This window comes from Hydra vulgaris, chromosome 06 (genome assembly GCF_038396675.1).
Source record: "Hydra vulgaris chromosome 06, alternate assembly HydraT2T_AEP".
Taxonomy (NCBI): domain Eukaryota; kingdom Metazoa; phylum Cnidaria; class Hydrozoa; order Anthoathecata; family Hydridae; genus Hydra; species Hydra vulgaris.
In genome coordinates this window covers 45,298,930-45,325,000 of record NC_088925.1, presented here as the reverse complement: position 1 = coordinate 45,325,000, position 26,071 = coordinate 45,298,930, and the positions used below count along the sequence as shown (strand labels likewise).

The window sequence follows — 26,071 nt, the reverse complement described above, 5'->3', positions numbered from 1 at the left end:
TGTGCACATAGAAAAGAATCAGCATGTTGCAAGTAAATTTTTGTCAATCTGAGTTTTTTTAGCTAGTTTTGGGTTGATTGTTATGACGTCTGACTTAAATCTAGGCTGTGAACAAGGCATTAGTATTACATTTTATTGCATTAAAATCTTTTTTATAATAAAAAAAAGTATTTTTTTTTAACTTTTTATTAAATTATAATACTATTTTTATACAGGATTTTTTAATAAATATTTATATTCTCTTGGTTTCTAATTATAGTTGTTATTAGATTAGTTATCATCAATAGACTTACAGACTTGCCTAAATAGAATAAGCTGGCTGCATAAAAATAAAGTTTAAATACAACTTCTAGTTAAAGCACTATTAATAAAAATAAATTGAGCCTTTTACCATAACTAGCTGTCTGTAACTAAAATAACATGTAAAATACAGGTTTTGATAAGTCTATTTTACACTGACCATTAATTACAATTCAATACTTATTTATAGAAAAACTATACATATTGTCTACCTAAAGTTATTGAAAAATAAATTTTATAATATAATTAAGTTTTTTTGCTTCGGTAGCTGTTATTTGAACCACTATTCTTAGTGGTTCAGATATTAAAAAATAATATTTAGAATACCTGCTTGAGATGTGTTGATTAATTACAATCGGTATTAGAAATTTAAAAAACATTTGGAATTAGACTTAAAAGTATGTAGAATAATGAGCTTACCATGACCTGTATAATATGGGTCATGGTAAGTCTATTCCACACCGACCATTTCTATAGTTATTTTTTGTATAGTTATTTTATTTCGATTTTCAGTAAGTGGTAGAAAATAAAAGTCTTTAAAATCTTTGTTTTGAGTTAAGGATTAACGTTTAATAACTTCTTATTGTAAAATTGTAAACTTTTGTAAAAAAAACAGGAACAGGTTTATTAATTTTTTTTTTCTTTATTAAGACTTTAAGATTCTAAATTTTTTATTTTTTAATTCTTAAGAGTTTTCTTAATTCTTAAGAAATGTTTTAATTCTTAATTTAACTTTATATTAAGTTTTTATTAAATTTTTTTTTCAGACCACTTGCAGCTTATTAGGACAGTTAATTATTTTTTAAAGAAAATCAAAGTTTGAGTGTAAAATCTTTTTTCCTATAAAAAAAGTTGTCTCTTTAATGTGTGTTAAATGTGCAGACTCAACTAATAACCTAATCACATTAATGACATAAGTATCTCTATCATAACTTATGTGCAACATAATTTTTTTAAAAGATTTGAATTAGATAAAAACAGAAGAGAGATATGCACAGAAGAGCAACAAGCTATGGCCATTCTGGCATACTTTACATAAAGTTATTAACATTATTTATTAAGCATAAAATTATAACTTTATATATTGGCAAATAATTATTTTTCAATTCTGATTCATTTCCAGCAAGGCTGCAAGCAATCACTATTAAGTTAAGAGTTACTGGAAAACAGAGTTAAATAGCAAGGAAGGAAGGAAGTTGAAGGAAGGGTTGAAAAGTTGTCGGTTGCATGAGTCAGGAAAGCATAAAGATGGGAGTGAGTTCCAAAGGGTTGAAGTGTGAGAAAAAAAAAAAAACTAGATGAATAAAATTTTTTAAAGCATGTAGGGACAGGTACAGTAAAAGAATTAGACTTTGCTGAATGGCGAGTCAAGCAAGAATGAGTTTTAGTTGATGGAACTAGAGAGGATAGCTCTTTTGAGCAGCGACATTGATAGCATTTCTAGAAACGAGAAAGAGATGCAACTTTACAACGATAAGAGAGATGCTCTAACTTAGCAGCTAGAGTGGGTTGAATGCGTTTTTGGCCCTTGTCTATAAGAGAAAGTACATCATTAGAAGAACCAGCCCAAGTATGACAGCAGTATTTCATAGCGAGGCGAATAAGAGATTTGTAGAGGTAAAAAATGGAATCATGAGTAAGAAAATGACAAGCATGATAAAGAGAAGCAACTTTGCAGATGCTAATTTAGCAATCAATTGTATATATAGTTTCCATGAGAGGTCAGTAATGAACAATAACCCAAGAAAGTGTAAAAAAGAGTACTCAGTGAGAGGGTTGCCATTTATCAATATAGGAATGACAACAGTATTCTAATAGTATTCAGAAGAAAATGAACATGACATTGGTTTTGCGTATAAAGTTCAGACATAAATAGTTAATTATTTAAAAGAAAATCATCGTAACTTTTCAAAGATTCTTTATTTTTTAGTGCTGTGTAGTATAAAAACCACAAAAACCTTTACCATATTTATTTTCATAAAGATGATTTTGACAGAATGGACATTTTTTCTACAAGTCATGGTGATGGTATTGATGGCACTGTAAAGCAATTAACTGCAAATGAAAGTCTACAAAGGCTCATATATGACCAGATATTGAATTGAAGGGATTATTTTTTTCAAAATTGAAAAAGAAAGACTGACAGAATTGTGTACCACTTTGAAAAAAAGGTTTTCAGCTGTGTTGGATTACAATTACCAACCTTATTGGTATCATTATTGCATCTATAACAGCAACTGGGCGTATGTATACTTTTACCATTGATGCATCTAAGCAAATTTTAACATAATCTTGACACTTAAATTTTTGTATTTTACTTTGTAAATGATTAAATAGAATCGAACTAGTACAAAGCTTTTCAAAGACAATATTTCTAAAGTTATCTTTACATTATTGAAAATGCAAAAAAAAAATTATTGAGAAAATTAGTGAGTGTGATCCAGTACCCCGGGCCATAGAGCCTTTGTTCGTCTGCACTGGAAACAATTTTAACACGCATTCATCAAGACTAGACAAATGCTGAAAGTTTCAGAGCTCTATTTTGTCTGAAAAGTAGTGAAAGATCTATCACAAGATTCCCCTACAAAAAAGTGGGGCGCTTACCCCAGTTTCCCCAAATGTCTTACAGCCCTGAAAAAAATTTTAACATGCACATTCATTGGCGCTATAGAAATGCCAAAATTTTTAGAGCTCCAGCTAGTCTGAAAGGTAGTCAAAAATCAATTGCAATATTCTGCTACAAAAATGTTATGCATATATGGAAATCCATATACTTGCAAATCAAAATCTATATTTTTTGCAAGATCAATAAATATAGAATAATGTGTACTTTTTTTTTTTTTTTTTTGATACCATTAAGGCCACATGGATTTCTTGAGCATTAAAAACAGGTATATAAAAAATTGTCTAAATTTATTTAAATTGATAATTACAGGTACTTAATAATAATTTTTTACACTTTTGATCATTTCATTTGATTTGTCACCCCCAAAATTAGACAGTTACAAATTTTTAAGTAAAAAAATCAAATATTTTTAAAGTTATGTGACTTGAAACCTCCAAATAAATATTGCAATTCTGAGGGGACAAGAGGGGCCAGGCCAATATCTGATAAAAGTAAAACAATCATATTTTAGGATCTTCCTGGAGCCAGAGGCTAAAAATTTCAAGGAATACTTATTTTACTAAGCACTCTCAATTGTAAAAAAATCAGCAAAATCTGAAATGTATGGTGAAATGACCTGGGAAATTCATTTGACATAGAATTATGCCACTACAAGTCCTAATCTGTTACAGAAATGAGATCAGATTCAAGATTGGCTACCTTTTCTTAGTGATTGAACAGAGAAGACTTTTTGTCATGACAAAAGTATAAAGTTGAGTCATCAGCAAATAGAGTCACTTAAGATGTAAGGTTTTCAGGAAGATCATTAATGTAGATAAGAAACAAAACAGGGCCAAGGATAGAACCTTGAGGTACCCCAGAAGTTATTGGAAATGAATGAGAGTCTGGCCTTTGAGAATGACTTTAATAAAATGTTTAGAAAGAAATGATTTGATAATCTCAAAATCTTTCCCAGATACACCATATTAGGCAAGCTTATGGAGAAGACCAGCATGCCTAACTTTGTCAAATGCATTAGATATGTCAAGAACAATAGCCCTAGCTTCTTGGCTTCCATCTAATGCACAATAAAATCTTTCCATCAGAGCAGTTAGCAAGTCAGCCTTAAAGCAAGAGGATCAAAATCTATATTGATTGTCTGACAGTAAGTTATTTGACTCAAGATGAGATGTTAGAAATTTCTTGATCAAAGACTCAAAGACCTTGCTAATAACAGATAGAATACTGATCAGATGAAAGTCGGAGGGGTCAGAATGTTCTCCAGAGTTTTTAAAATTGGAACCACTGATGCCATTTTCCAGCAGATAAGAAAACAAGATTCAGTCAAGCACTTAGTAAATAGTTTAAAGAAAATTGAAGAGAGTTCTGGTGAATAAGTGAATGCTATAAGTTAAAATCAAAAAGATTTTGCCGCAATGCAATTTCAAGTAAAAGTAAAGTTGTAAAACTTGATATGTGGTAGTGGTGTAGTGGTAGAGGGCTTGCCTCATAAGTGAGAAGTTCCAAATTCGATCCCCACCATGTTCCCTGGTAGTACCGCGCTCAACTTGTTTCTCCACCCAGAAACAAGTTGAGCAGCCTTGTTCGTCAAGGTTTGTGTTTTGGAGTTATAGAGTTGAGAGAGGGTTGTAACCACAACTTAAGTAGCCTCCTCGACTTTAGTGGCCTTCTCGGCCTTGGGGAGGTGAATTGAAATTAAAAAAGAAAAACTTAATTTAGTTTTTAGCATTACATAGTTTGCAGTTTACATAAGTTAGATATTTGCATACACTTTTGTTCACATTTTCTTATAAAACAAAGTCATGAGTTCCATGTATAACTTGCATGAATGAATAACAGCAGCACTAGAACAACAGCATTAAATTCAGTATTAGTATATAGCAGATTATATATTATATATTAAAGATAATATTATATGTTTATTAGTTATATGTTTGGTTATGATATAACTTCTTAGTCAGCTATAAATCAAAAGATGAAATAAAGTTACAAAGTTTGTTGGACCATAAAATTCTGAATAATTCATTCTTACTTTACTTTTATAACTGTAGTAATAAGTTATGTATTTTATTAACAGCAGAGCTCAGTAGCGTAATGTTGTACGCATTAATAAAGGACAGTAAATGAATAAAAAGCAGAAAAATTTAATATAACTATAAGTCAAAATTCTAAGATAAATGGTAGCCCAAAATAAAAAATTTTTCTTAGTGACCAAGCAAGCATATTTAAGTTACAGATTCATTAACAGGTACTTCTCTTTGTATATGAAAAGATGAAGTGGTTTGTCTATTTTTGTTATAATTGAAGCATTCAGTTCTTTTTTTTTAAATACTTTTATTAATTTTAATGCATTAACTAAAATTATTTTGTAGATGCCTATTTACAAACTTAAAATAATAGGATATAATAATAAGTTGATTTGAAACTATAAAAAATTTTGTAAACAATTATTAAATATTAATAATTTTAAATAAAACACAATAAAATAACACATATTATAAAGTAATTAAGAATTTTAATTTTAAATATTATTCTTCTCAAATCTACCTAAATACTGATTAATGATACTCTGGTTGTACTGCATTCCTATACAGGTCTCAGACTAATCCCACTGAAAAAACCTTTGTGTATCCTATTTCAGATAACCGGATGAATCCTCTATGGTACCCATATGTATTGGTTGGCTGGGATGTTATGTCCAAATAAATTAGTAAATAAGGCTTTCAACAAGTGATAATAAAAACAGTACATAACATAAACATTGCAATCACATAAATTTTATTTGTTTACTAGGTTTTGCATGATATGCAGACTAAAGACACTAGAATAAATTGCTTAGATGGTCAACTGGTAAAATTTAAGGCAGCTCTTGAAGAAGAATCATTAAAGTTAACAAAGTTACAGACTGAGCATGAGCAAGAAATTTTGGTACGAAATAAAGCTCAAGATCTTTTAAAACAAAAAGAAAATGGTAAACATTTTTCTGTTTAATTTTATATTTAGATTCTGTACTGCACAATAAACTTGTTAAAACAAAAATCTTTTAAAATGTTAAAACGAAAATCTTTTAAAATGTTAAAACGAAAATCTTTTAAAAAACTTGTTCTATTATGTCTTTTTAATTGTTAGGGTTTTTGATTGGTAGGACAAAATGTTTTATACCTTGCAGTAGCAGTTTGGGCTGATAATCTCAGTGGGGTTTTTTATTGTTTTATTTTAGAATTTTTATTCTTTACAATAAAAATTTTTTATATCACTTTCAAGATATTTGCACTATATCCATATTTATTCAATTAATCTAAAGTTTTTTTTTCTTTTTATACGCCTCCCCAAGACTTTAGAGGGCCACTACTATCTAACTAAACATTACTAAATGTTGTGTTTTCTGTTATAGTTATAACAATTCTAGTTAAAGTTAGTATATTCAAAATAACTATGGTATAACAAAAACTTTTGTATATAATTTATATAAATAAAAGTATCTTGATAATTTACTTAAGATTAAAAATAATTTTTATTTCTAATCTTAAGTAGATTGCATAGTAACTTGTGTGTTTCAAAATCTTTATGTGTGCTCAAGAGAGTGTTCATTTTTATTGATGAGATATTAATGCAAAGTTTTACTTAAACATAAACTTAATCAAGTGTTTTTGGATAAGTTTTAAAGAAAAATCTTGTTTAAAGTACTTCTTGTTTGTCTAGTAAGTTATCTTGGAACCGACTTAGTTGTCAACAGCTTTATTAGACAAAATGCTTGAAATTCTTGTTGGTTTAAAAACCCTGACTTCTAAAACTACAATGGTAGCCAAACAAGAGTGTTCCAAATTTTGTCACATCTTGTTAAGGCTAACGTATAACTTTTCTCTGTTAAGGATAACACAGAAGTTAACACAGAATTAAAATAATACAAAGATCACTTGGATTTTTTTGGAAGCACTTATGCTTAGATTTCAACTATATATCTATTTGGTATGTTTCACAAATAGCTTTAGCTATCTCATGTTCAGGCTACTGTTAAATGATTTTTTACTGAAAACAAAATGCTTCCTGTTGAAAATCTTGACGTGAAAAGCCTTATTTATCTGTGAAAAATATCTGCATACTATTGTGAAACAAAAAAAAATTACACATTTTTTGCACCAAGTTAGTTAAAAAAAAACGTTTGTTGTTTTTAACGAATAAATTAAATAGTACTAGAAACTTAAGTTACTATTAAAAATGATTCACTTTTTTTTAATTTAACTTTTGTGTTCATTTTTGGTACTATTTGACTTATTCTTTTTAAAAAAAAAAGTGGTTTGTATGTCTGAGTGTTGGAAATGTATTGTTGCATGTAGTTAATGGAGTATATGGGTACAGAGAATGACATCACAAAACATCTTAGTTGTTGAGACATTGTTAAGATTCTCTGAAATAAATGTTCGTTATTATTTTTATTACTATTGTTGTTGTTATTATTATTTTTGTTGTTAATATTATTATTTTTTTTGTTTATGTTATTATTTTTATTGTCTTTATTATTGTTTTATTATTATTTTGTTGTTATTATTTTTTATTGTTATTTATATTGTTATTATTGATATTGTGATATTGTTATTACTAAAATGATCCTGAAGTACTGAGACATTTGCTTTATTTTATAGAAAAAAAAACTATTCTTACTAAATAAAAATATGCAAAAACTCAATAGATTATTTGGGCAAAGTATTTTGTGATTCTCTGATAATTGTTCCTTTTACTTTTTTTGATAATATAATTTTAAGTTTCGTATTTGTTTTCTTTTGTTTTTTCAAAATTTTATTTAAACTATTTCCAAAATCTTATGTTTGGTTACAGTTTGAATTAAATTCGTTATTTCTGGATGCCTCAAAAATGAATTACGTAAAAAAAAGAAAAGCAAAAATTAATTGCAATTTTTTTTATTTAGACATTGAGAAGTTGAAGCAAAGATTAAGCAGCTCTTCTGAAGATGTTTTCAAACAGACTAATGTTTTACAGACGGTATTGCCACAGCAAGTTTCCTAATAAGTTTTAAAAGTTCAAAACCTTTAAAAGGCTGAACCTACAAGCCATAATTAATAAAGAGGGCAAAAGATTGCATTTAATTTATCTTCCTAAGAATTTTCTATCTGTATACAAGTATAAATAACTGTTAATAGAATATAAGTTTTAAAATGACATTGATTTTATCTCTTTAACTAGTATGCTGGTTGGTAAGTATGATGAAAAACAGAGTAGTAACTAAATAAAAAATAAACCAATAGCTGAAGCTCGTCTAAATCTTGATTGCCCAAAAACGAATTTGTGCTACAACTTTGACAATTTTTTAAGGGAAATTATTTGAAATTCTATAAGTTTTTTCTATTGCAGTTTACAAATAATTCTTTTAAAAGTTCTAAAAAGTTAAAATAATATATATATATATATATATATTTGCTTATTTTTTGTAGACAGCTGTAGATTCCCTCATATCTTTTGATGAACCAGCTGTACAAACTACTTATTGTGAAAAAATTTCTGAACCATCTTTATCTGAGTCTCAGAAGAAAGTTGGCATGCAAAGTTCTGTTTACAATATTTTTGGTGATATTGACATAAATCAAACAAATAATGAACTCAGTTCTAATGAATCCTTGAAGAAGCAATTAGCTGATTTAGACACAAAGCTCAAATTGAAACAAGCAGAAATGATAAAACTTCAACAGCAGTATACTGACACTTGCTTTTCACTAGATAAGCTAAAAATGGAGTTCAATAGCAATTTATCTGAAATGACAAAAGTTAATGACGAAGTTGTAAAGGTAGTAATTATTAAAATTTATACTTCAGTTTATCTTTATTTTTTTTTTATAATTTTATTTATTTACATTAAAATTGCAAATCTACAAGCCACAAGTCTAATGTACCAAAACTCTGGTAAAAGAAAAGTAAAATTAAAATAGTGTTGTGTTTTCCTCATATTGTTCGGTTTCCCTATATTATTTTTTTTGTTTTGGCCTGTTTTTAAAATTCACTTGAAGAAGGTTTATTATGTTACTAAAAAAAGTTAATATTTTCAAAAAATGTATTTTTCTTTACATTACAGTAATACAAAAACATTTTTTAAATCAAAACATTGAGTAAAACAATCAATATAATAAAAATTATAAATGTTTAATTTTTTGCTTACTGCTAATAGTGTAAAAAAAAAGCATATGCTGACTTAATGATCAACTTCCTTGGATACACTATTATAGCACCAAAATATACTGCAGAATTTAACTTTCAAATGCACACTGAAATCCACATGCCTTTTTCCATGTAAACATAAATAGTGAAAAAAAAAATAATTTTTTTTTACAAAATGAAACACCTGCTAAATATTCAATGCATGCTGATAGAACTTATTTTAGCATATAGTAGATTTTAGTTTATATCAGATCTTTGTTTTTAGGAGACTGTATTTGATCTTTATTTGTAGGAAATGGTATAAGATCTTTATTTGTAAGACACTGTGTTAGCTCTTTCTTAGATATTATTAAATCTTTCAAGAACAATTTATTATTAATTTATATATTTGCTTGTAGAACACATTATATGTTTGCTTGTAGGATACTTTATTATATATTTTCTTGTAGAACACTTTCTTAGCCCAGACCTACTACGCTATTTCCACTCTTTTATATAATTGTTGGATTTGTAAATCAATTGACTTCTCAATATTGGCATGGGTGGTTCAACTCTAAACATGTTTTTTCTTAACAAGTTGAAATCTACAGGGCTGACAACACCAGGAAGGAAGGGGGACATGTCCAACCAAATGTTAACCAAAATAAAATATTTGTAAAATTTCCTTAGAAGAAATTGTCAATGGACAATTCTTAGTCCTGGTTGAGTGGCAAGGTTGGCAGATTTGACCAATGCCGTTAGAGGAGACAACTCAAAAAAGCTTTAACATGTTAAAAATCATGTTTATCTAAACATATAATCATGGATCAAATGAAGTTAAAATACAAGTCTACCTGGTTAAAAGTTAATCTAATGGTTTTTAAGTATTGTTTTCTGACAAAGATGGAAGTTTAAATTACAGCCCCTCTTTCCCTTGTATTGAAGAGAAGCCTACAGTCTTTATAATATTGATACTATATAATCTGAAAACAATTGAGGTGTTGCGAGCTAAAGGGGCACACCAACCAATGTTCAAAAATCCGTTTTCTTTAACCATTTTTAATTTTTTAATTTTTTATTTATTTTTTTTTTGTTGTTCACCTCCTCAAGGCCATGAAGGCCTTTACAGATGAGGAGGCTACTCAATAGTGGTTATAACCCTCTCTCAACTCTATAACTCCGAAACACGAACCTCGATGAACAAGGCCGCTGCGCGGAGAAACAAGTTGAACTTTAGTCTGTCATCTACAATATAACACAAGATCAACGTGTCAGTGGGCCTCTTTCTGACTGAAAATCAATCAAATTTCAGTCTAGAAACTTCAAACGCGATTTACTCAAAACTTGATTTTGGTTGGTGTGCCCCTTTCGTTTGCAATGCCTCAATTGTTGTGCAATTGAGCCGACAGAAATGGTATAATAGCATTACATAAGATTATCATTTATATCCAAGGTTTTCTAGGCTTTGGATCATTCCAAACAAACTAGAGCCCTGAAACTTTTAGTATTTGAGTAGTTGTAATGAAAGTGTGTTAAAATTGTTTCCATGGCAGACAACCAGAGGCCATGCCCTACATATTTACTTATAAATTTTTTTCATTTTTTATTTTCATCAATGTAAGGATAACTTTGAAATATTTTCTTTAAAAATTTTTTTTAAGATTGATGACTGTATTTAATCCATATTGTTGCAATTCTTATAAACATTTGAACTTTCTTAAGAAAGATCATTTAATAAAAAAACCCAAATAAAACAAGTATAAACCAAAAAAAAATTTTAAAGACAATATTTTTAAAATTATCTTTACTTAGCTGAAAATGAAAAAAAAAAAAAATTTTTTTGAGAAATTATTTAAAGCATGTTACCATGGTCCATGGGGTACCCAGTACCTTATGGACCTCTGGTCGTCTGCCCTGGAAACAATTTTAACACACATTTATTAGGACTACACAAATGCTAAAAGTTTCAGGGCTCCAGTTTGTCTGGAAGGTAGTCAAAAATCTATTTCAGGGTTCTGCTACAAATAAGTGGAGCGCATGCTTTAGCCCTCCTCTCTCATTGGTATCTTAGGCCCTGTTACAATCTTAACATGCATGTTCATCAGCACTACAGAAATGTTAAAAGTTTCAGAGCTCCAGCTAGTCTGGAAGGTAATGAAAAATCAATCGCAATATACCGCTACCAAAAAAAGGGGACTCTGCCCCATTATCCATATATTGAAATCCATAAACTTGCAGATCATAATTCTTATATTTTCTGAAAAATAAATCATCAGGTAATAAAAAAAAAAGTTAAAAATTTCCATATGAAAAATCATTTAAAAAATAAGACATAAAAAAAACAACCATAAAATATAAAAACCAATAAAATAATATAATAGTGACATCAGTTAAATCTTGTCAAAATTGGTCCCCAAGTTCTTGTTTTAACATGTTGGGGAAGTTGTCTTCAATTGAGATAACGGAGAGTTATCTCGATTGAGGACAACTTCCCTAACTTCTAGCTTATGTTGAACTCTTGCTTTGTTGATCTCTAGGGATTCTTTAATTTTTCTTATTCTGTATTCTGGAATGACTGCCAAAGAATATCCTGCAATTTAAAAAACACTTTTCCTATGTTAGTGGAAACTTTTTTGTTATATGAAGGGTTTGTTTTGTTGTTGTTGTTTTTTTGGCTTGTACATTACCATTTTTTTGTTTCCTTGATATATATAATATTTAGTTTTTTAAGTCTTAACTGCTTTCTTGCTCTTTAACTGTTTTCTTTAATTCCTTAGTAACTGTTTCCTTATTAACTTTTGACTTAGTCTTAATAGTCTCAAGGTTGTCTGCAGCCTTTTTGAGTCATGATATATGCTTTTAAAAATAATAAAATTATATATCTTTAATTTATTGCAGCTTAGAGCTAATTGTGAGGAAAAGCAATTGCAGAATGCAGATCTTCAACGTAATATAAAAATGTTGCAACAACAGTACGAGTGTGAGCGACACAACTCAAAGGCTGCTCTCAAAGCTCAAGAAGCACGAATGAAAGAACAAGAAAAGGAAACGAGGTGAACATTAAATAGTCATTTGTTTGAATTACATTTTTTAATCAAAAAAAAGTTCAATAACACTAAAAAAGTGTGTAACACAAAAAACACTGAAACTGTGTTAAATTACATTGGTTTGATGTATTCCATGTTGCACACTTTCTTGTAAACAAAAAAGTGTGCAACATAGAATACATCAAACCACAAGAAAAGAATACACAAAGAAAACAAAAAGATTAATCATTACCGTATTTTTTTTTTTTTTTTCCAATAAATTTCCAGCTACTTTAAACAAAATTGTTAGTAACATGAGAAAAATTGAAGAAAAATTCATAATTTTTTTAAAAATATAATTTTTATAAATAAGGTTTATAAAAACATAAAAAATAAATCAGTTAACATCAATTGCTGTGAATAAAATGCAATTTTATAAATGTTTAGATAGTGTATTTATTATTTTATAAGGTAAATAAAACATCTTTTAGCTCAACATCTTACATAAATATACTATTCTAAACTTTTATTATAATCTTACCTAATAACTACCAAATAAACTTGACATTACTTTTTTAAAAATATTGCATTTTATAAAATGCATGTAAATATACTAGCAAAAATAAACTCAACTCAATTAAAATAGTTGCAAGTGTTTAATACAAAACAGAGCAATTGTTTTTACTTAAAAAATAAAACTTTAAAAAAACTAATGCACTTAATGAATTGTCCGATAATCTAGAACGAATTCTTGAACAGAAGTTGGATGCTACAGAAAATGTTCGTTCGGAATTTGTTGATGTTGGTTTTATCGTCATTAACGCTTGATACAATTTTTCTAAATATAAAGATCTTTTTTAGTTTTTGAAAGTAATAAAAATTCTTTTTTAATATCAGCTAATTTATCTCTGCAACTTGGCAAAATTGGACATTTCGCACTTTCTAATATTCTATGTAGTTCTTCCTCCAGTGTTAATGGCAGTGTGTTTCCTGTAGTATTTTCGTTATTTTCAACTGAATGCCCCTGTTTGTGTGTGTTTTGCTGTTCTTCATCCTCACCAAATTATCTCTTCAGTAAATCTGTGGTATATAATTTTATTTTCTTTGAAAGCATAGTACCATTTACAAGAGAATCTAATAGCTCTTCTATTTCTTGGTTTCTACGGCTATTTATTCGAGTTTTCATTGTCATTAGTAGCTCTCAACTAAAATTACCATTGGTTTCTTTTAATATTCTTAACATAAAATCAATTGCTAATCGGGCTGTTGCAAGATTAGCATCGTCTCTGCTAAGAGCTTCAACAGTTAATTTAATAGGCTTTAGAGTATTTTTCAATTCATTAAATATTTCAATATTAATATTTTCTATTAAATGTATACTTCTAATATCTTGCAGAGCTTCTTTAATGATATAAAATAAATCTAGATATCATTTCGATCATTGAGTTTTAACAAGTTCTTATGTCTAACACTACCTGAAGTTCATTTCCTAAAACTATTTTGATCTTTTCTTGCAAAATATTATTTCTCACAGAAGAGCTTTTAAAAAATTATACGAACACTTTTTATATTTTCTTCTACATTGCCTAAATTTGTTAATTCAACTTGTCCGTACTCTTTGACGTCACCATCGCTCTCATCAGAATAATAATTTTCATTTTGATCATCATTAATATCATCTTGACCATGGTCATTCCTATCTCCATCAACGTCATCTTCATCTTTCAGGATGGTAATACATTTCTTTTTATATAGTACATCACAAACAGCTAAGTGTATAGTGTGATTCAAACACAAATTATAGAGACTAGGAGATTCTCGTCCAAATTCATTACACTTGCACCGTCGCCGGTTGAACCAGCTATATATTTTTTTAAATTAATATTATATGTGTTTAAATGTTATTCTACTTTTTCAACTAACTGTACAGCTTTACATAAGTTAAAAATTCTCACTAAATCCAGATTATAAACTTCAGAGTCAATTCCATGCAAATTGATATTGAGATATTTCCGAATTTTCATACTCGTCCATTCATCAAGTGTAATGCTAAATTGTCGGCCTTCTTTATTTTTTTCTTGTAACAATTCTAATATTTCCAACTTCTTTTTTTCATAAAACTTATGAATTAAATTCATAACATCTCTTTCGGCTTTAGGAAGATTATAACTTGATTTTACTAAACTTTCACGAATAAAACTAGACTTTGTAATCACCCTAACTGATATACCATCAAAAGCGGCCATTTTAAAGAAAATTTCTTCTAAAGGCTTTCTTGTGACAGAAACAAAAGTGTTGAGAGTTTTAAATTGTTTGGTGCCAGAATTTTCTCCTATTTCTTCCCGTGTTAGTAAAGAAATTCCATGTTTAACTTTTAACAGATCAAAAGCCTTTTATTCAACACAACACAATATTTCCATCTTTGTTTGATATTATCGTTGAATACTTATTGCATTTTCTACTTTTCAAATCGGTACATTGAGTGAAATACTCCCACATTTTGGAGTGCTTAATGGGGCTGTAAAAAAATGTTCTAGTAAATTTATGATATTTCACTTTTTTCCTAAAATAGAGAAGTAATTAATAAATGACAAGTGTTTTTTTTATGTTTTTTAAATACGTGCTAAAAGAATTAACTTATTAAATTCAATCTTTCTAATCAAAAGTTTTTATATTAGCAAATGCTTTTAAAACATTTGCTAATATAGAAACATTATATTAGCAAATCCTTTGGAGCATTCGCTTATATATAAAAACATTCAATTAGAAAAATTTGAGTTATGAAGTTGATTCTTTTGGTGTGTATTCGGATATACATGGAAACATACATAAACTTGAATGTTCTCAAAACATCTAAAAAGCCGTGGCCAAGTTTAACTTTAAATTAGATTCACAAACCCTACTACTATATTTTTCTAGAAAGGTAGGGATCCAGCTAGACGACAAACCGCTGCCTACGAAACAAGGCAAAACATTCAAACCATGAGACTCGCCGAGCCTTAAACCGGGTATCGAATCTAGGTATTTACCCACAGACTCGCCGAGTCCGGGTACCCGGAACCAAAAAACCCTAACCACTGTATATGATTTATATAGTAAAAATAATTAATTATGTAAAAATAATTCTGCTGCAAGGAAAGAGAGCTAAAGAATTGCATTTGTAATTTGCATATTATAAAATAAATTTTTAAAAATATTTCACAAATTTCCATTTGTTTTATACTAAATAATATAAGGGATTGAATTTTCAAAACACTTAATAAATATTGTAATAAACAGTATAGTATATTATTTTTTAACTTAAAATAAAATATTTTTAATCGGGAAATAAATTAAAAAGAAATGAAATAATTGTTTTATGTCATCATTCCCTATTAAAAATCAAGTGTAACAAGAAATATCATTAAAACATTTAATACTTTTTTTTTTTTTTTTTGGTCAGAAATTTGAAATAAATAATTTGGTAAATATATCTTTACACAATTTGATATATACACTATATACTTAGTAATATACACTATTTACTTAACAAAAACACTGTATTCTTTAGATAAAAACACATCTGTATTTTAGATTAAAACTCACCTTCTAAAGAGCTACATAAAATAGATTGTGAATTTGGATCCTGTTTATGCAGCAGTTTATCTTCGTTAAATTTCATGCACTCTAGTGTTGCCTTTGTGTTCAACTTAGCAACCCTCGGAATTAAAAAAAATGAGGTCAGCAATAATTTGCTGACCTCAATCTTTTTGAGGTCGGCAAAAATTATTTGATACAAAGGTACCAAAAAATATAGAAACAAGGTTGGCAATTTTTTGCTGACCTCAAACACTTTCAGGTCGGCATTGCCGAATGCTGACCCTATTTTCGAGGGTTTACTTAACTAATGCTAAGTTGAAAACAATGGAAGTTGTTAATGACAGCTCTTAAATGTAGCATTGGCTCAATTAATACAAGCAAATATATTCCACTCTTCCTTCATCATCTTGAATAATGCAACTTTATATAAATATGCACGTTGTTAAAATTTCTAATCTTTTGACAATCTAGTGTAAAACTTTAATGTGGTAGTGGTATTGTAGTAGTGCCCTTGCTTTTTAACCTAGAAGTTTGATCCTCTAGTAGTACCACACTCAACTTGTTTCTCTACGCATTAGTTTGTCAAGACTCCTGTTTCAGAGTTAAACGGTTGTAACAACAATTAACAAAAATGTTTGAAATTTTTCTTTGCTTTCCTTTGTAAGGAAATCAAAGAAAGACCTTGTTTCTGTTTCCAGCAAGGATGTGGAGTTCCAAAAGGGACTCCAGATTTGAAAGTCACAAAAAAATAGTTTCTTCCTTATATTTGGTATCCAGGAACTCTAAAAATATAAAGAGACTTATGAAATTTTTTGTAAAAAAAAATTAAGACTTTTTGGTTAGAGGAACAATCAAATTTTGAACCCAGAGCCCTTATGTATAATGGCAGCAAGGACTTCAGGACTCTGGGCTAAAAAGCATTAAGTTCTAAGTCATTAAATCTCATCAGTTTTAAGTCTCGTCAATTTTTTACTTATTGCATATCATAGTCACTCAGCAATTTTAGAGCTCCTGGGTACCAAAGACTAAGAAAAGATAAAGATTTAAAGCCAGAGAAAGAATTTCAGTTTATTAATAGCTTTTGCCACCCATCTTGCATGATGTGTAGGATTGGGAGCTCAAAATTTCTTGCAGTTGATGGATCTTCATTAGAACTAAATAGAGACCTAAAAATAATTAATTTCAGTTCCTAGAGTTTTTTCAATTCTAACAAATGGATTATTATAAAGCCTTGTATTGTTAGCTGTTGTGTTGAATAAAAGGCTTTTGATCTGTGAATATAGATTCCATTCCTCAATTACTTCAATACAACCATTTGTTTTTTATGGTGATTCTGAGTAACAATAACAGTTTAATGATCACATTTTCTTTGATCCATTAATGTTGGGAAATATTTTACTGACCTGATACAAAAATAGTGGATCTGTCAAAGAAAATTCTTTTCATCCCTTACAGCAGCCCGTTGTGTTTCTTTTATTCGGAATTGTCTGATTAAGCTTTAAGGTAATGTTGTTTTTGATATATCATGGCCAAGTGCTTATTTGAATGATGAAACATTGCCTCTTCCTATTTTTGTTGTTGTTATTGTTTTGTTTTTTTCCTGCTATTTTTACATCTATTTTACTCATGCTGCATAAAAAAATATCCCTTTGCATACAAAGAAATTTCCAAACTTCTTTGTTTTGTATTTCTGTCATCACATCCTTTGTTGCAATATCAAACAATTCTTAAAAGTCATCTTTAAACATTACTTTTTTCATCTTGTTGTTTTCTCCTTATTGTGTTCTGTGTACATTTTATAACTTTAAAGAAGGGTTTGTCTTTTAGTTAAATAATGAATCTGAAACAATTATCTAAAGTAAGATTACCAGCATGTGTGGTAATCTTACTCTAGATTACTCAGATAACTAAGAAATTGGCTTTCCAATTAGCCAGTGTTGGATCTCAAACTGGATGAAGCTCTTTATAGTTTAGTTCGTGTCAGATCTATAAAATATAAAATATCTATAAAATAGGTTGAAAAATAAATCGGTCAAAAATAAAAATGTCATAAATCGGTTGAAAATAAAAAAGACTATAATCTTAGTAGGTTGAGATTTTTGTAGGTCTAACTACTAGACCTACAAAAATCTCAACCTACTAAGTTGTTCAAAAGTGTTATATCTTCTAAAAAGTGGAACTAATTTTCAGATAACCTACTGAGGCCTGAGATAACTTACTGAGGCCTGCTAAGTTGTTCTACAAAAACATCTACTAAAAAGTGGAACTAATTTTTAGATAATCTACTGAGGCCTCAATTGTTTTTAACCAATTATAGTCTTTTTTATTTTCAACTGATTTATGACGTTTTCATTTTTGACCGATTTTTTTTTCAACCTATTTTATAGATTTTCATTTTGAACTGATTTGAGATAAATTAATTTTCAACCAATTATCTGGTCTGTGTTTTAAATGTTGCTTTTTATTAGGCTACAAATATATTTTTTTATAATTAACAATCAATAAGTTTTCCGAGCATTCATCGAACCTTATACCTCCCGATTCTGAAGACAGCGCTTCAACCACTGCGCCAAGACTGATCAAGTTTGGCTAGTATTTAAATCAACAACAAAATATACAAAATACATACCGGAAAGACGTAGTTATAAAGTTGAAAATACAGTAGGTTGAAAGTTCAGTAGGTCAAAAATACAGTAGGTCAACAATTTAGTAGGTTAGAAATTTAGTCGTACATGTTTAATGAAAATTAGTCGTAATGTTTAATTAGGTGTAAACATAAAAATAAAAAGTTGTCATTTGAAAATCAAAAACGTCGTAATTTACGAAATTTCAAAATTAGGTTGAGTTATAGGCCATCTTTTAGTTTATAGTTTATTACTTAAAGAGTTTAATAGTTCAATCTTAGTTTAATCTCAATTCAAGATTAATTCAGTTAAACAGCTTGTGGTATTTAATCAGCGTTCATATTGTGAGAAGTTTTCGTTTACTTTTTAATATTAATCTAAATTGAATTTGAAAAATTGTGTAAGTTTTTATTTTAACAAAATGTTTTTTATATCTTATTTTTGTTTAACAGTTAAGTTTTGAATTTGTTTAACACAATTATAACGAATCTATCTCCAATAAAATTATCATTATTATTAATTTTTAGTAGAAGGAATAAAACAGCTAAGTGAAACAAAATCTATTTCTAATTATTTTATTTGTTTCTGTAAAAACAAAGCAACAAAACATTTTACAAAAATAGATAAATCAGCATAAAAAATGGCTTAAATTATATTCTCAGATCTCATTTGTCTTGGAAATCTTGGTCATTTTTCTCGGTCTTAGAATACCGAGAAAATGAATGCGTAAATACTATTGAAATATATTGGAAACCTTAGATTACTGTAAAGTATTGAAAATCTTAGAATTTATCAAAGTCGCTGATTCTAATCGAATGCTGAAAAATTCAGCAGCTACATTACGACTGGATTCAAATCATAAAAGTTATTCAAATTAGAACATGGCTTGAAATTAATCAAGCTAACATGAATTCAATGTGAAATTTTTCAATTTCAAGCAACCATCATAGTAAGATGCAAGAGCAAATGACAGCTGCAACTTTGAATGAATTAAGTCTTTTGAAAAGTTATTTCAGAAACAACATCAATTTGATAAATAGAAGATGAATAGAATGTTTCAGAAACAACATCAATTTGATAAAACACAAAAAACCATCATCATCACCAAGTTCTCTAAACCTATCATTCACTAATATTCGTGGTCTTCGAAGTAACTTTTCTTCTGTTGAGTCTTATCTCTTGCAAAGTTCACCAGACCTACTTGCTCTTTGTGAGACTAATTTGAGTTCGGCTGTCTCATCTTGTGATTGTAGTGTTGATGGTTATCTTCCTCTAATTCGTGAAGACTCCAATAGTCACATGCTTGGCCTCGGCATTTACATTCGTAAGAATTCACCCATTTGTCGTGAAACTAAGTTTGAATCCACAGACTATTCTTTCATGTGCTTTCGTTTAGCATCACTTCACTCTATTGCCTTTCTCTTTGTTTTATATCGCTCTCCTTCATCTCAAGACTGCACTCTTTTTGATGTTATTTCTGATCATATTGACCAAGCCCTTTCTCTTTATCCATCAGCTAATATAGTTGTTGTCGGTGACTTTAATGCTCATCACTCTGAATGGCTTGGCTCTAGTATCAGTAAATCGGCAGGCATTAAAGCCCACAACTTTTGCCTTTCTCAATCCCTAACTCAAATAGTCAACTTTCCAACTCACTTTCCTGACAACCCAAATCATTTACTTTCTCTACTCGACATATGTCTTGTTTCTGATCCTAGTCAGTGCTCAGTATCTCCACATTCACCCTTAGGTTTTTCTGATCACAGTTTGATCTCTTTAAAACTAATATCTCATTCTTCTTCATCACCTGAATCCCCCTATTATCGAACCTCTTACAACTACAATAAAGCTGACTGGGATTCTTTCCGTGATTTTCTTCGTGATGGCCCTTAGGTAGAAATCTTTCCTCTTCCTGTCGACAAATGTGCTTCTTACATAACTTCATGGATTCAGGCTGGCATGGAATCTTTTATTCTCTCTTGACGATTCCAGGTCAAGCCTCATTCTCCTCCATGGTTTTCCTCACGCTGTGCTGCTGCGATTGCCAATCGAAACCGTTACTTCCATATTTTTCAGCAAAACAATTCTCCAGAAAACAGACGTCTGTTTATTACTGCTAGAAACAATTGTAATATGGTTTTGTCTAACGCCAAAACCCGCTATTCTCAGGTCATGAAATCTCGTATCTCATCTCAAAAATTAGGCTCTCGTGACTTCTGGAGAATCTTTAATAATATCAATAATAAGGGCAAATCTATAATTCCACCTCTCTTGTATGGTTCAGACTTTGTCACCTCACGTAAAGACAAAGCCGAATTGTTTGCTAAAAACTTTTCATCAATATCATCTCTTGATTCCACTAGTTGCGTTTTACCTGATATTGCCAACAAACAGGTTGATCCATTGCTTGACATTCATATCACTCCAGCATCTATATCTAAAGTGATTTCCTGCCTAGACTCTTCTACAGCTTGTGGCCCGGACAACATACCTGTTATTGTCTTGCAGAAGTGTTCTCTGGAGCTGTCATCTATATTCTCAAAACTATTCAACAAGTGCTTATCAGAGTCTTGTTTTCCAGCCTACTGGAAAGCAGCATCTGTTATCCCTATCTTCAAAAATTCTTGAGAGCAATCTGATTCGTCTAACTACCATCCCATAAGTCTTCTTCCTATCATAAGTAAGGTTTTTGAATCTTTAATTAACTAACACCTAATCTCTCATCTTGAATCTAATAGCTTACTTTCTGACCATCAATATGGATTTCGATCTTCTCTTTCTACAGCTGATTTGCTAACAGTAATAACTGATAGGTTTTATCGTGCATTAGATGAAGGTGAAGGGGTTAAGGCCATCGCTCTTGACATTTCAAAAGCTTTTGATAAAGTTTGGCATGCTGGTCTTCTCCATAAGCTATCTTCTTATGGTGTATCCGGCAACATCTTTAAGATTATTGAATCCTTCCTTTCCAATCGCAGTATAAAAGTTGTCCTCGATGGACAGCACTCTTCTTCTTATTCTGTAACTTCAGGGGTTCCTCAAGGTTCTATCCTTGGCCCTATACTCTTTTTAATTTACATTAACAATCTTCCAGATATTCTCACATCTCAGGTGGCATTGTTTGCTGATGATACTACCATTTATTCTTGTCGTGATAAGAAACCAACACCCTCTGATTGCTTGGAGGGGGCATTTGAGCTTGAAAAGGATCTCACTTCTGCTACAGCATGGTGCTCACAGTGGCTGGTGAACTTTAATTCAGATAAAACTCAATTTTTTTCAGCCAATCGTTATCGCAATAATTTAGATCTTCCTATATTTATGAACGTTGATGTACTCGATGAGTTACCTACTCTTCATCTTCTAGGATTAACTCTTACTTCCAATCTTTCTTGGAAACCATATATCAAATCAGTTGCAAAATTAGTATCTGCTAAGGTTGCATCTCTTTATCGAGCTCGTCACTTTTTTACTTCGGATTCTATTTTCTATCTCTATAAATATCAAATCCAACCTTGTATGGAATACTGTTGCCATATCTGGGGCGGATCTTCTAATGATGCCCTTTCTCTTTTAGACAAATTGCAAAAACGCATTGTAAACATAGTTGGATCTGCTCTTGCAGTCAACCTTCAACCATTATCACATCTTTGTAATGTTGCTTCTCTTTCTCTTTTCTACAAATACTATAATGGGCACTGCTCTAAAGAGCTAGCGTCTCTTGTGCCATCTACTAAAATTCATTCTCATCTTTCTCGTTATTCAATCAAGTCTCATCCTTTTTCTGTGACTGTTCCTAAGTGCTCCAAAAATGCTTATTCGTCTAGTTTTTTTCCTCGAACATCAGTTCTTTGGAATTCGCTTCCTTCATCTTGCTTTCCTGAATCATAATTTGCAATCTTTTAAGTCGTCTGTCAATCGTTATCTTGCTCTACAATCTTCATCTTTTCTCTTTCAGTAACTTCCAACTTTAATTAGTGGCTGCTTGCAGCCTTGTTGGAAGCGAAGATGTTTAAAAAAAAAATGTATAATTTTATAATTCAAAGATAATAATAAAAAATCATGAAACACAATTTTTTTTTGAAATTTTAATGTTATTTCTGTAGTATTTTTTTTTTCTATAACAATTTTATCTTGGTTTTGTACAAGATCTCATCTCAGAAAACATCTTGCATGAACCGAGAGCTGAGATGCAAAAAAAAACTTGATATTTTGAAAGTGTAGGCTTAAATCTAAAGATAAATGGACATAAAAATAAATTGAACAGTTTTAATATTTATATATTAAAATACTTGATTAAATATACTAATCATATATTTAATTGAGTGTTTTAAGTGTCATTAACCTTTGATAAGTTTTATTTTGCACCGTTAACCTTTAAAGTTATTGGTAATATTTTATTATCTTTTTAAATGTTCTGCACGAGTGTGTAAGTTATATTACTTTAATGGCGATAGAGGAAAAGCAACACTAATAAAATTTAAGGGAGCTGTAAAAAATGCTCTAAATAATCAGATAAAAGCTGTGTCTACAGTAAAGAAAAATAAAGAACAAGTAAATCAAAAGTCAAGTATGGAAATAACTTAAGGCTAAAAAACTAAAAATGTTTTGAAAGAATCTATTGAGAAAGGTGTTTTAGTCTGAGTTCAAGTTTTTTAGTTCAGACTAAAATACTTTTTCTTAGTTCGAACAAAACTCAGAGAAAACAACTGTTAAAAACGTTTCAGCTTACACATTAGATTGTTAGAAACAAACTACCATTTAATATGTATAATCAAATTTAACAGTTAGAAAAAAAACAGTCATGGTGTTGATATAGGGAACTCTTATTCAAGCGATTAAATCTGAAAAGAAATGGTTTTGTTTTTAACAAAATTTTCATTAGAGTGTTATCAATCTGCAAAATAACTCAAATCTCAAAATTTTTAGTATTTTTATGCAAGAGTTCTACTTTTTTTTAAAGACAAATAATTAAAGAGTTGTTCTTGATAAAGTCTTGTTTCAAATAAAGTCCCACAATTTGATCTTCTTTTGTTACAAGAGCCAGGTGACACAGATGTACAAGGCTTCCTAATGCTATGAAAAAAAGCAATTTTCAGTACTCAGTTTTGGTTCAGATGGGACTTTGTTAATAAAAAGTTTGTAAAATTAAACAAAAGAAGTTGGTAACCGCTAGTTATTCATTTGGTGTTTATTACACAGAATATAAATTGCTTTCAAAAAATTGTTCAGTGACATCAAACTTCTGCACAATTAGTTAGTGTCAGAGTATATGGTTTCACAATTTACACAATGTTGCTCGATGATTTTCTGATACAAATGCTCAGTTAAAAAGGTGCATTGGATTTGATGTTATTAGTTTATCAAGTCTTATGGCACAATATTTTGGGTTATATTGGTTTGTTATCCTTGAAAAAAATATCTTTACCAGAAGCAATTACGTCTATTGAGACATGCATAAAGTGCATCCAAAAAGTATCTTATTTAAAAAGAAAAAATTTGATGTTGCGTTGCCTAATGAAAAGATGATTTGAAATAAAAAATTTTAAGATATCAATGAGCGCTTGGTTAGTAATGAACTTATGACCTTTTACATGTAAATTATGGAAATAGCTTAGAATTATTATAATTTAAGAAAATTAACTTTATAAAGAGATGTAAAAAAATATATTAATACTTATTATAATGGTTGAACATATTTTTTCCTCATTAGCGGGATATATAAAGATTTTATTAAATATTAAATTTTAGAAATTGCATAACCATGTTCTAATATATAATTAAATTTAGAAAATGGTTACGCAATAAAACTATTGAGGCATTGATACAATTTAGAAATTATGATGAGTTCCCTTAGATAAAGAATATGAATGCAATGGAGTTGTTTTTGGCTGAACATCCCTATAGCGAAATAAGATAAAGAAAGCGTTGTGTTATTGAACAAGTTTCTAACAATAATGTTAAGAAAAAGAAAATAGGTTATCCTTAAACCTTCTCTCTCTTTTTTTATCTAATCAGAATGAGACGACAGCATTTTTAGTTTATCCTTCTGGAGATCTAAGATAAGTTTCTTTGTCATCCTCAAGTGAAGAGAAACCTAATATTTAACATATTTAATAACAAAAAATTGTTAAAAAGTGCAATTAGTTGTTGTAAACAATTAATAATAGTCATTCATTACAAGAATTTTTGGTGGACAAAATTAAGTTGTTTCATTGTCCTAAGTTGTTACATTAAACCCCTTATCTTTGAAATACTTTGTTAGCTATTGAAAACAAAGAAAATTATCTTATTTTTTAATTTTATAATTGATAACTTTTACAATGTAATGGTAATAAAAAAAAATAATAATAATCTATTATTTATATTAGTGTAGCCTACACAAACAAACAACTTGTTTCTATAAATACAAATTTGTTTTGCTGTTTTTCATTTAATAAAAGTATATTAAACATTGTTTGCCATACTATATATTCATTATACATAGATTAGTCTAAATATGGCCTAAAACATATATATATATATATATGTATATATATATATATATATATATATATATATATATATATATATATATATATATATATATATATATATATATATATATATATAAAACCAAATATAAAATTGATTAATAAAATGCTTTAAAAAGGAATGCAAAGAATTAATAGGAATTTTTGAAAAGATTTAAAAAAGCCTAAAGCTTAAGTCCAATTTTAAAAATGTTTCCAAAAAAATATTTTGAGGTAGATAGAGTTAAGCCCTCAGCAAAAGACCAAAAAACTGAATTTTGAACACTATATATATATACATACATCTTGCGTTTTCATATGTCTGGTTGCCTGTTTTGGTCTTTCTCAACAACTTGCAAAACATTTTGATACTGCTCTTCACTCTTGGCTGTAGCTAGGAAGTCAGAGCTGAGCTTAACCCCTATCTCTACACTGTCATTTACCACATTTAGTGCTTGAATGTTGATCATCAAAACCTGATAAAAAGTACTTCAGCTGGTCCGCAACTTGGTCAGAAACTTTGGATTGAACTGCAGGCTGTGAAGCATGAATCACAAATCAATTCCCACAAGATCAGCAAGTGTTGTTGATAATGTAATTAATTCAGGAAAATTAGGCTTCCCAAATCCTGTGCCGAGTCGGTGCTGTGGTTAGAACGCAGTAGTATCTGGCTTAATTGCCAGAAGATGGTCAGCAAGAACTCACTGTTCTGTTGGTGGAACTTTAGTGCTCCTAAGTGGGCAGCACCATTCAGTTTTCTTCAGTTAAGTACCACAAGTGTTGCTTAAATACTCTTAACGCAATTTCTGCTATCTTGGGGTGTAACAATATAAGATCATTCCATGACACATCTGTAGCAGAACTACATGACATCCACCAGACACTATATATCAGGGTAGCAAAGTTGACAAAATCTCTCACTGGTAGTTTGTGCTTTTGTGGTTATTGTGCCAAATGGAAGATCACAAATCTGATCTTCAAATAAGTAAATTTTAATTGAGTAGATCAGCTTTGCCATCCATTTGGCTTTATGCAGTGCTTCGGGTTGTTTATATGCAAAGGTGTGTCCTTCTTTTTCACAATCGAAAAAAACAGTACATAATTCGACAAATTCTAGATAGTCGTCTCTACAATAACCTAGTTCGGAATGAGTGAGCTTCATAACATCTCTACAATTGTCAATGAATGTTTAAGCACTTTCACTGAAGGAGGTGGAGTTCAACCTCAATAGTCGATCAGCTGGATGCTATTGAAGCA

The 26,071-nt window shown here is 29.5% G+C and overlaps 1 protein-coding gene across 1 annotated transcript in view; it reads left to right on the top strand.

Moving 5' to 3' along the window:
* LOC100208708 (centromere protein F) overlaps nt 1-26,071 on the top strand; it is a 62,772-nt gene that overhangs the window by 20,915 nt on the left and 15,786 nt on the right. The window contains exons 3-6 of the mRNA XM_065800268.1: nt 5,720-5,897; nt 7,854-7,927; nt 8,377-8,727; nt 11,972-12,126. Coding sequence (XP_065656340.1) covers nt 5,720-5,897; nt 7,854-7,927; nt 8,377-8,727; nt 11,972-12,126 — 758 coding nt within the window. The remainder of the gene's footprint in view (nt 1-5,719; nt 5,898-7,853; nt 7,928-8,376; nt 8,728-11,971; nt 12,127-26,071) is intronic.